Genomic DNA, 12,024 nt, shown 5'->3' on the forward strand with positions numbered 1-12,024 from the left:
TATTACCCTCTTTGTCCCTAATAGACCCCACTCCACCTCTAACTCTCTTGGCATTTCTTCGCAGATGAAGGTTTTGGGAAGGTTGTACTTATCGATTGCAGGCCCACTGCTCAGGCCTATCCATGATCGGCACATGCTCCCACAGCGGGTGCAAGTGGCAGATGGATCGATCCTTCTCCTCCTTTCCTCTTTCCTGCTGGTTCTTCGCTCAGTCTCAAAGGTGACTGTAGCCCTCCTGATGTAGCATCTCCAGGCATCACGATCTATGGCCTGCACTTCCCACTGTTGATGGTCGATGTGGCACACAGAGAGGAACTTCTTCAGGAAGTCCTTGAAATGTTTGCATGGGGCCCCTCTGTTCCTTTTACAAGTGGTCAGCTCTCCATACAACATAATCTTGGGCAGGTAACTGTCGTCCATCCAGACAACATGACCCGCCCAACGCAGTTGGCTTTGCAAGAGGATGACCTAAATGCTGGTGACGTTGGCTGTTTCCAGGACTTCAATGTTTGTGATGCGGTCCTGCCAACGGATCCTGACAATGCTGTGGAGGCAGCACTGATGGAAGTGCTCAAGGCATACATGACAGCAGTATAGGACCCATGATTCCGCGTCATACAGAAGGGTGGTAAGGACTATGGCTTTGTACACTTTGAGTTTGGTCTGATTTGGAAGGGACTCGAGAGGTCGCTGTTTTGCCTGACTTGTCCGCACTGATTTTCATGAAACTGCTTCACCATGGCCAGTCAAATATTTCAAGGATTTTCCAAAGTCCATCTCTGCTCACAGTGTCGAATGCCTTGGCGAGGTCTATGAAGATGACGTACAGGCCTTTGTTTAGCTCTTGACACCTTTCTTGTAATTGTCTGAGTGAAAATACCATGTCTGTGGTGCCTCTGTTGGCTCTGAAACCACACTGGCTGTCTGGGAGGTTTTCTTCCACAATGGTAGGCACAAGCCTGTTCAGACGTATTGTAGCCAGGATCTTCCCAGCAATAGAAATGAGCGTGATCCCATGGTAGTTGGAGCAGTCTGATTTTTCTCCTTTGTTTTTGTACAAAGTGATGATAATGGCATCACGAAGATCCTGTATCATTTACATGCCAGTCGAAGATTCTTGAGTTCCCTTTTATGTTGACTGCCATTCTAATCTCACATTCTTTCTTTGCCAGTTTTATTTTCCCTCTTCACCTTCCCTTTCAACATAATGTACATGGCCTGGTTCTCACTTGATAAGTTCACCTGACAATCATCATGCACCCTCTTTTTTTGTTTCATCATAATCTTTATCTTCCTCGTTATCCAAGGAGCCCTGTTTTTGGGGTTCCCTTACTTTTAGCCCTTACTGAAATGTACCTAGCCTGTACCTGAAGCATCTCTTCCTTAAAGTTAACCCATTGTTCCAATAGAACTTTTCCTGTCAGTCTTTGGTTCCATTTTACCCTAGTTAGATCCTGAATGCCTCCTGAATTCACTCAGCACCTGCACCCTATTGTAATCACTGGTCAGCTCCAGGAAAATCTGGGGTTACACTGCCTGCATGGCTCCATAGCTTATTGCACAGCACAGAGTCATATCAACCAGGAATATCCCGGGTTCTGTTTCATGCTCTGTACTGTGTTAGACAGTTGCTGATTCAACAATACAAACCCCACAACTGGGCTGGGTGAGCTTGGGTTTCAGAGGAATAAAGCAAATATTCCTGCATTCCTGATTTCCTATAGGCATGTTGAAGGATGATTTGAAAATGAAAATCTGATCTTTTACACATGCATGCAAGATTAGCCATTGTTTCTCAAATTAGTCCACAAGAGAGCAGAAGCAAAAGGAAAATTTAGATGATTGTTACGGTCAAATGAGGAGGGGTTGAAGGGCTTCCCTCTTTTCCCTCTCCTTGTTTGATCACAACAGGTTTAATTCTTTCTTAAAGTGGATGTACTGGCCAATTTAGTAGGTGTTTGATTACTTACTTGCTATGATCATAACAAGAGCCAATCAGACAGGTTAACTTTATTGTACCTAAACCAAACTAATAAAATAATAAGCAACGCGCCAACCTTCACTCTCACACTCACACTAGAAGTTTACACACACACAAATAGGTTACAGAGTGGGGAAAGATAGATTGGTTGAGTTGGAGTCCATTAAAAAAAAGTATAGAGTCTGTGGATTTTGGTGATTCGGCTGGCTTCTCGCTGAATTCAGTGGTCCTGAGGCATTTAGTTTGAAGTGACTCTGTTGTAGACAGCGATGCGGATGATTTCCTCCAACAGGGTTTCTGATTGTAGCCAGAGTATGCAAAGGACGTCAGTCAACAGGCAGGATTTGAAAGCTTTCAAGCTGGAATAGAGAGAGAGAGAGAGAGAGACCCCCACTTAGGATCTGCTCATGACAGAGTCCAGTTGCTTCTCCTCTGCTGCAGAAAAAAAACACCAGCTTAAAACCACAGATGGGGAGGGGCTTGTCACATGACAGTCACTCAATCATTCAAACATAGCAGTTAGCAGTATTTCCCTGCTTGCTGAGAGAAAGTAAATTGTAGATTTAAGCAAATCCTCCATCTCACTAACAATGTGCTAGTAAAAATTTACACAAAGAAAGCTTTTACTGTGCCCAAATATTGATGGACTTTTATTGAGGGTGGAAGGAGGTTTACCTGAGTGGGCAGAGCCAAATTTGAAGTGAAAGGTAGGGAGACTTTGATTAAATAGACCTGATCTTTGGATTCTTAGTTTAACAGTATTCGCCTCAACAGGCATGTACATTGCCCCCAGTAATAGGTTTTTGACTTTTGTTCACTATTGGTACCACCAATATTCTACCATTCTCAAACTACAACAGCAGGCAGAAAACTGACCAATGTTTACCTCCCTGCACTTATTCCTCCCTTCCCTCTACTCAGCCTTACCATCCAGAAATTCACCAAGTGAAGTTGAAACCTGCAAACTCTAAACTCTAACACTGATCAAATACAACCTTATGGCTTTCTGATCCTACTGGCTCCTGACGTGTCCTTCCTCTACTACTCCCAAATTGGTTCTTGCTATCTAGAGAAATTTGGCAAATAAATTCTGAGTGCAATCACCTCATTTGAGGCTCAGATCCTTATATCATAGCACCTGCAGGTTTGTAATTGCAGCCTAACACCTTCTTGCCTTAATAGGAGGCACAAATACCTTGCCAAATACATTGGGCTAAATTTTATGTGCCAGCAGGGGCGAAAAAAACGGTGGCCTGCCCATGCAGGCCGTGTGTCACGGTCTGACCGTCCCCAGCAATGGCGTCAGCTGCCTGTGCATAGGCACTGACAGCATTTTTAAAAGGCTGTCAGCCCTACCGGGAAATTTAAATATTTAAAGGAAAATGGAATTAAAATAAATAAATACATCTCTTTTGCCTCTCTCCCACCCACCCAATAATTAAATAAATTATTTGCCCTTCCCTCCCCAAAGCACTTATCTTTATCATCTGACCTTCCCCCCCGAAACTGTACAAGCTTTCAACTCCAACCCTTCCCACCATCCCCTACACCCATGACACTAATTTGACCCCATTCCCCGCCCCGCCCCCACACTGATAAACTTACCTCCTCCCATCCCCACAAGTGTTCCGCCTCGTTTTCCCCCGGCGGGGATCTGAAGGCGCAGGAGTGCTGGCAGCTGGGCTGAACATCGCGGCGGAACATCAGGAGGCGATATGAGATTAATTAATTCACTTATTTTAATTCATTTAAATATTTAAATTGCGGTCCTGTCACCAAGCGCCGGGGGGACCACCACGAGGCCTTGCGGCCAGCGGTAGTATTGGGTCGGGCCCTCCCAGCGTCAGGGTGCGTGGTGGCCCTCTCCCGGAGGCATTTTCCACCACCCGCAACCCTCCCCACCCCGTCACGAAACCCAACATCAGGGGGTTGATAAAATCCAGCCCATTTTGTGTTATCTGTGTCACTGACTAAATGTAATCATACAGCTTTCATCTGTCTTTTCTGGGACACAAGATTATGTGGCTATGGATTTGGTCTGAACTTGTCATAAAAACATTCATATTTCATCTTGTTAGTTCTGAAAGGTGCTGTCAAAGGAAGTCCTCATGACCAGCATTTTGAAGGATCTGGAGTGAGTTTTTATTTTATAAAACGAGTCAGGACAGATTTATCTGGATATGCCCAGTACACCTCTCAATCAGACAATATAGAGTGACTGTGACTGTGGAAGGAATCTGCAAACGAGACAGTCCTGTCTTCCTGAATTAATTGAATGTGGTCAGAGAGAAGTCTAGACCATCCTGTCTTTTCGGCTAAAGAACTGTTCAGAGAGAGGAAGGAGGTTGAATGGCAATGTAAAAGGGGAGAATATTGAAACAAGCATAAATTTACCATTAACTTCAACTTCATAAAATTAAAATTATGGTTGTCTAACCCCTTGTTTAGTCAGACAAGTATTAGGTGTTTGCTTTCTCAATCAATTAGGAAACACATTTTCCTGAACCTATTTTACCTTTTATTCCCTTGAAATGATGCAGGCACATTTATGTATACTGACTTGACCCAGTTTAGTGCTATATGGTAACTGTGGAGTAGGCTCAACGCCAGTCGTCAGTAAGCTGTCACTTCATTCTTAACATTATATCTGTTTGGTCAGGGGTTAATCTTAAATAAGACTGAGAACCTCCTCAAGTGAACCAGGGTGACCTTTCTGCCTTATACCAATCTTCACATCACATTTAATATAATGAATACAGATGATATTTTATTAAACATGTAATATGCAACATTTTCATACCACTTGGCAATAACTCTGCTTAAGAGATAGTATGACCAACCCAACATTGTCTTAACAAAACTCTATGTTTTATGTTTGAAGAGTATAAATTGCTAAAAAAAAACTACCTGAATGAATTATTTCCACTTCTTTCAGTAGATCAAAGTCTGAATTTAATTGGGTAGATGCTTGGACTTTGAAAGACTATTTATAAAGTGCATCTTAAGAAATGATAATGAAAAAAATCTTTGCTTTTTTTCCCCCCCCTGAAACAAAGCCAAGCCTTTAGCTTTGAAGATCTGTTTAAGTTAACAGAAATGGAGAACAATACAAACTCTTTTGAAAGTATTCTTCACAAGAGATGATGGAGCAAAAGAAACCATTGTGTTTCTGCAGGTTGCCAGGCAGTTCAGTACGCTCTGTAGAATTTCACATTCCAATTGAAAACAAAATGCAGTTGCAGTCTTAGAACTTTTCTCCAACAGCTAAATTCCAAAGGAACAATCTAAATGTGGTGTTTCAATAAGTGTATCAATGTTTATTTGATCCCAAAGTTCTTTCACTGAATTCAATGCTGATGTCTCTCAAACAATTTAAAGGAACTTTCATTTAAATAAGTCACTTAGAAAAATAAACAAAACCATTATTTCATTTTCACATATGTATAAACAGATTTAAAAAGTGATGCTGGTATATTTAACACAACATTACTCATACATATTGGATCTAAATCTTATGCAAATAGAAAAATCTAACTTCAAATGATGCTATTTCTTTAAATAATTTACGTTGTTACATAATTGGAACTTTACATTATTTGGTTATACAATTTTCAGATCAATTTGCCACACTGGTGTTTTATTTTATATATATGCAAATATACTATAATAAATTCTTCTTACCCAAACAATTGTGTCCATCATGCGCCAACATGAATCCATCATAGCAAGTGCAACGATAGTTTCCTGGAATGTTAATGCATTCATGTACGCAGCCTCCATTGTATTCATTATCACATTCATCAATGTCTAAGGAATAGAACACAAAACAGGATGATGGATGGTTTCTGTTAAAAAGAGACACTGACACAGACAAAAATTGCAAATCGTTACAAAACCATTTAAAGCAATATTAATCTCACTTAGAACCCCACAGTCCCATTTATTCTCAGTTTTAAAAAATCATCACTTAATATTAAATCAGGTACTGAACATGATAAAGGTAAATATAATTTGGGAACATGATGGTGTTAAACAAGCTACTGTTCTAAACTGGTAATAACAGAAACATATTTCAGGCAATAGAATGCCATTTAATCTGCTCATCCAATTGCTCCTTTCTAACCTGTAACATTATATATATATATATATATATATATATACACATATATATATCTAATAGAATATCAATGTATCTTGTTGATGCCAGGAAACTGACAATTCCCATTTTTAAAACTGAAGCACGAACATTTTCATTACCTTTATTTGTTACATGAGGATCGAACCTAGTAAGCTTAAAAGACAACAATTAACACTGCCAAGATGAATCCATTCATATTTGGGTCACAAATCATTTGGTGAAAATAGTTTTCATGTTCTTTTAAATCACAATATGAATTGACACCATTGGGCATTGCATAAAAATTGTACAAAAATAGTAAAAGCGTAATTTTTAAATTGAAGAATATTACAACACTGATGACATACAGCACCCTATATGAAGCTAATGAAAACTTCCAAAACTTGTATTCTTAACAGCCTGATTCTATGAAATCTAGGTACATTCTATACCTTTAATAATATAATGCATCACTATTGAGTATTTTTGAGAGCAAATGTTCCAGAAGTGACCAAGAGTATATCACATTACCTGAAGCTGAAGATTGATTCTATTATTGTCACTTTAATTAAGGGTTGTAATTACAACATTTGGGCGTTACGTTTTACTAGTGTGCTGCAGGTGCCAAATGGGCACTCCACAGAAGCTCAGCAGTTTGGTGTGGTAGAATATCGGATGGCTGCTGCAAGAGATTATTGTGGGGCCAGGCGGAGCACTCGTGTTCGATCTGGCCCCACAAAAATCTTTCCAAAAGCAAAATCTTACCTTTTGTGAGTGGTGATCAACTGTCTGGTGAAGAACCACTGACTAGGCCCCTCAATGCTCAGAAATACTGAGAATAATGCACTTTGCACACTCATTCCATGAAGAACCAGCAGGCATAGGATCCCAATTTGCATACTTAAACAACCTCTCACCTGTTTTGGGTGGGTTTGCCAGGCACCCATTTAAAAGCCTACTGAAAATTGGATTAGGTGGGCATATGAGTGTCAAAGGTCCCCACCAGATTTTCCTCTGCTGGTCGCCTGTTATCAGGCAGGAAACAGGTTCCTGCAGTTGAAAATCTCCCCATCCCAACATTTTCAGTAAAATTATAAATGCGCATACATTTTTACATGCCAAAAAATTAAGATTTTAAGATGTCATGGGTAGAAAATAATCATTGTTACCTCATTATCAGCAATTCTTTTCATTTTCTTAAAAAGGATAAACTAACAATTGGACACTAATGTCCCTCCTGGATTCTCTTAGTGTTCCACACGTACAACAAACAGTGAGAAAACCCTCTTTAATTACATCATTGAACAACCACTAAAAAGCAAGAAAATCAGAGGGAAGTACAAAATTAGCCAGACTGAGATAAAGGAGAAAGTAACTGGAACATTTAGAGTACCAAAAGTAAGAAATCTAGTTAATAGATGTTTAATGTGTGATATTTCAGATCAAATTGTAGTTTTCATGATTATGTAGATTAATACTTGCTTCGCTTTAAAAATTTGTATTTTGTTTGGGAATCAAAATTCTTGTATTTTTACTGGTGAAACTCCGGTGGCATTGCCCACCAAGGAGGCAGCAGCTGGAATCCAACTCAGGAGGGATGTATCAGCAGGAGTCTGAGTTACATCAGATCGACAATGGCAGAATTGGTCAAGTCATGTCTGCATAAAGTGACAGTGAGGGACACTGATGGCATGTGTGCTCAGAATCCCAAAAGAACTATTGAAGGTCACTGAATTTGGACATGTATGAACCCTCAGAAATAAATTGGAGGAAAGTCTCCTGGCTCACAAATCACAACACAAGTTCACTTCCTCAAAAAGATGTGCTTGCCTTGTAGCAGACAATAGGTACAAGGTTTTCTAGCTGACAATCAGTAACTTTTGTAACTTCTCAAAAGAACAAAATAAAAAATATAAATTTTTAGCTGCATATAACACACACTGAATCAGAAACAGCATGAGTGCCAAATTCACTTTGAAAAAATCTTCAACGATTTGATTTGTCAGTTTTCTGGTGGGTGTTTTGCTGACTGACTGAAATCTGCTATTGGGTAGGAAAAAGCTGCCAATCAACATCGTTCACTTAACAGACTATAGCTAGTCATTGCTTGGTCTATCAACATGATCTTTGTGCTCCAAGAATACTTATAAGCCATGACAGCTTAAGATATAGCATTTACTTTTGAGGTATGATGCCCAGATGTGCAACATGCAGTGATAGGTTTAGAAACATGCTGGGTTTATAAAGCCCACAGCATTCAGGGAAATAAAACCAAGTATAACTTCAAGTCACAATCTTGACGGCATGCTATCTATCCTAGTATAGCAAAAATTGAATAAGCCTAAAAGGAATTATGCCTTAAAGTATTAAACTAGTCAATGTCCCATGGTGTTGCTCATGATAAGTATCTTTATATAGATTGGAGCATTATACAATGTCATACTCAATGTGTACGTCTGTTGCTAAGCTGCCCTGTCCACTTAAGACCATACAGGGTAATTGTTGTAAGGAAACAGCCTGAGGTCAGAGAATAATTTTTGCTTGGTAAGGGAAGTTTTAAGATTGGAAGGTGTTGGTACATTCCCCATTGGAGAAAGTAAGGTAAAACATTATAAATTTTTTAAGAAACACATACTGCTATGTAATAAAGCCAGCACCACAATTCAAGATTCAGGTGACATTAATAAACCAATCCTTCAGTTTCATCTTCATGTAGCGATTATATCTCACCAACAATTATGATTATATCAATATCTTAGCCAATATCAGCTTAATTCATTGGACAGGAAGGTTGCATTTTTCCCTTCAATTTTCTCTGCAGCTTTCTCCTCTTACCCCTTTTCTCCTGAACATGCTGACCCATATTGGGACTTGAGCAGCCCACTTCTCCCCAACCAAACTGAGGGATTCTTTAGCATGAGTCAACACAGTGTTTGCTGAGAAGCTATTTGATAGAAGGTTAAGGTGATCATAGTGAATCCATTCAGATCTTCATATGCACACTTTCAGAAGTTACCAAGCCAATGTTTCATCCTTTATATTGGCAAATATCTAAATAAATGATAGCGTGTCCAAGAGATTGTAACAGAGAACACTTAATCTGTATATAAACTGCTGGAATATAACAGGCTGCCACATGAATTTACCTGCCTTTATGGAAGGTGAACTGAATAGGCAGATATTTTGACAGGGTGCAGTGAAGTAAGGTGAGAGGAGGCTTATGTGGAGCATAAACACCAGCATAGATCTGTTGGGCCAAAAGATTTGTTTCTGTGCTACAAATTTCCAGGGAATCCCCATCAGGAGTCAGATTCCTAAATGATACCTCCCTTCTCCAGCTTCAGGACCCTAGGTCAGATGTAGTATCAACACTACCATCGTGGCAGAGATCAGCTCAGACTGAAAAGTGAGCCTTTGATTTTCTTCACCGCTGTATCAATTGTACACTATGTGATGCACTTACCAACTGACAGCTTTCTAACATGCGATCAAAGTGCAAAAATCACTCCAAAAATGTACTTACAAGAATCCCATTTCCTAAGTTTCTTAGAGCACTAATGCAGCATCAACTTTAAACATCATCTTTCCTAACTATTCAGTTGAGCTGACATGAACTGACATTAAGTACAATCACACACATTCATGTTAAGGTCCAGCTTTGCAATATTTCAAAGCACAGAACAAGCGTGTTTATGGCATCATCCAAATTCTTTTGGTAGATCCTAGATGTATAATTTCTCTTGCCCACATTAGAAAATATTAGTTATTTTGCAGAACTCCTTTAATGCAACATTACCTTTAATTTGCTACATTTCAATTCAAATGATTATGAAGACTTGTGCAAACATATATGTTCTATATGTTCTAAGCAACAGCTAAATCTTAATCTTTGAGGCAAAACTATGTACGATCCACTAACGTCACAAAAATCACTTAATAAACCAACAGTGTATAGAACTCCCTCAGTGGCTTGGCAGGTAAACACACTGCAGTATAGTAACTAAGCCACACAGAACAGAAAGGTCTGAGTCAGTTGCTGTCAGTGGGAGTAGCAGCAATGCCACTACTGGCCTCACTGTCTCTGAGTTTGGGGGAAATTAGTTACTGCTCTTGACTGCTAATCAGTGATCCCTGCTAGGAAGAGACACACATGCACAAAGTAAGGGTGGGATCAGGTCTGTTTGCGATGACACAATCCCTCGTGGTCAAACAGCGTACTAACACTCACTATCTAGATTCACAGACCAAGAGTGGCCACTTAAGTGAGGCTTTTAGTGCCTTGGAACTGTACTGCAGCATGAGTCAGTCACTTTCTTTCTGTCATTTTACAGAATATAGCAGGCACTGTCCAGAATCTCAGATCACATACTGATTTGATACAGCAAAAACTGCCTGTGTATTTTTAAAATGACCAGACATATTCAGTGCTCAAAGAGTTTAGTTTTTTTTGGTTGCAGCTCACATCATATGAAACTCCACACAGAAAACAGTTAAATATGTTATTTTTGTATTAAAAGTGAATGACAGATTCTGTGAAATGACAGACTGTTCAAAACAGTATATGAACTAAGTAAGTATTCTTTTTTATTGAACATACACAAAGTAAACATATCAAACTACATCATTTTTAAGCTTTAATTACACTTAGGAATGTTCACATTATCTTTATCCCGTAAAACAAACAAAAAATACACTCTTTTAAAGAAACTGTTTTGTAGATTGTAGCTTGCCTGATTAAGGAAATATTTTTTCCCCTAATTTTGCTTCAGTAATGAAATGCTGGTAAAAGCAGGTTATGATCACCTTCACATTTCTTTCCATCGCCCTTATAGCCCGGTTTGCACATGCATTTATATGACATTTGTGTATTCTGACAGATTGCATCGATGTGACAGTCATCCGTTCCTTCTGTGCACTCATCAATGTCTGTAAAACAAACAGGAGGTACAGAATAACAAAGCAGAAGCTGAGACAAGCTCCAGGGAAATCAGTAATTACATGTCAGTTCCACATTTTGATCCAACATTGCAATATCTTTGGTTTGCATTGGAATGTGAAAACACACACTTGTGAGCTGTTTATGATTAACCTCAAAAGTATAAAACAAGGTTAACAGAGCTGGCAATCCAACAAGAAAGACAATCTCAATAAAAGTGACAAAATGTCCTTAAGTACTTGCTTTGAACAATACACATATTTGTACCACACAAAAAAGAAATGCATTTGGAAATGTCAAACATCAAAAATGGTTAATTAGGGACTTGTGATTTTAATCTGATAATTAAATTCACCAAAAGGCCAAATAATTCCACGGTAAATACAGAACGGAAATAAAATGCAGTCTACAATAACCAGTGAAAGACTGAGTAGAAAAGATACTGTCCCTGTAGAAGCACTGTAAAAGTACTGCAAACCATTTATCTGGGAAGCTCACAGCATTTTGTCAAATTTGCAATTAAAATGTCGGGACACCAAAAAGAACAGCCCATACCAATAACTCACCAATTTAATGGCTATTGGTGTATTTACAATGTCTTTTAATGTATCTGTTAGAATTTACCAAATGACTATCTGGTCTGACAGAAATCTAAAATGCTGCAGTTACAGATATAGATTCTATACCCCTTTACAAAATCACATACATCACACTTAAAAACAAAACTTCACAAAGAGCACGACAGTTCTCAATAGTCTACCCCAAAATCCACATTACTCAATGCAATACACCAGCCATGTACTTTGATAATTTCAAACATTGTACCCATTTTAATAACAGAAACTAGTAAATATGATGACATTCTGTAAAGCAGTTATTGTAATACTTTGTTTCATTTCATATGACAAAGAGTCACAATTTTTTATCTTGCAGCATATTATTCCAGCAAACTTTAACACAGCAATTTTTTGGTCAGCTTTAATTTGCTCA

At 38.8% G+C, this 12,024-nt stretch overlaps 1 protein-coding gene across 1 annotated transcript in view; it reads right to left on the reverse strand.

Annotated features, from left to right (window-relative positions):
• scube2 (signal peptide, CUB domain, EGF-like 2) overlaps nucleotides 1-12,024 on the reverse strand; it is a 177,750-nt gene that overhangs the window by 165,293 nt on the left and 433 nt on the right. Inside the window, exons 2-3 of the mRNA XM_068046883.1 lie at nucleotides 10,902-11,024; nucleotides 5,663-5,788 (exon numbers count right to left, since the gene is read on the reverse strand). Of these exons, the coding sequence (XP_067902984.1) occupies nucleotides 5,663-5,788; nucleotides 10,902-11,024 (249 nt within the window). The remainder of the gene's footprint in view (nucleotides 1-5,662; nucleotides 5,789-10,901; nucleotides 11,025-12,024) is intronic.

The sequence above is a fragment of the Heterodontus francisci genome, chromosome 14 (assembly GCF_036365525.1).
Source record: "Heterodontus francisci isolate sHetFra1 chromosome 14, sHetFra1.hap1, whole genome shotgun sequence".
NCBI lineage: Eukaryota > Metazoa > Chordata > Chondrichthyes > Heterodontiformes > Heterodontidae > Heterodontus > Heterodontus francisci.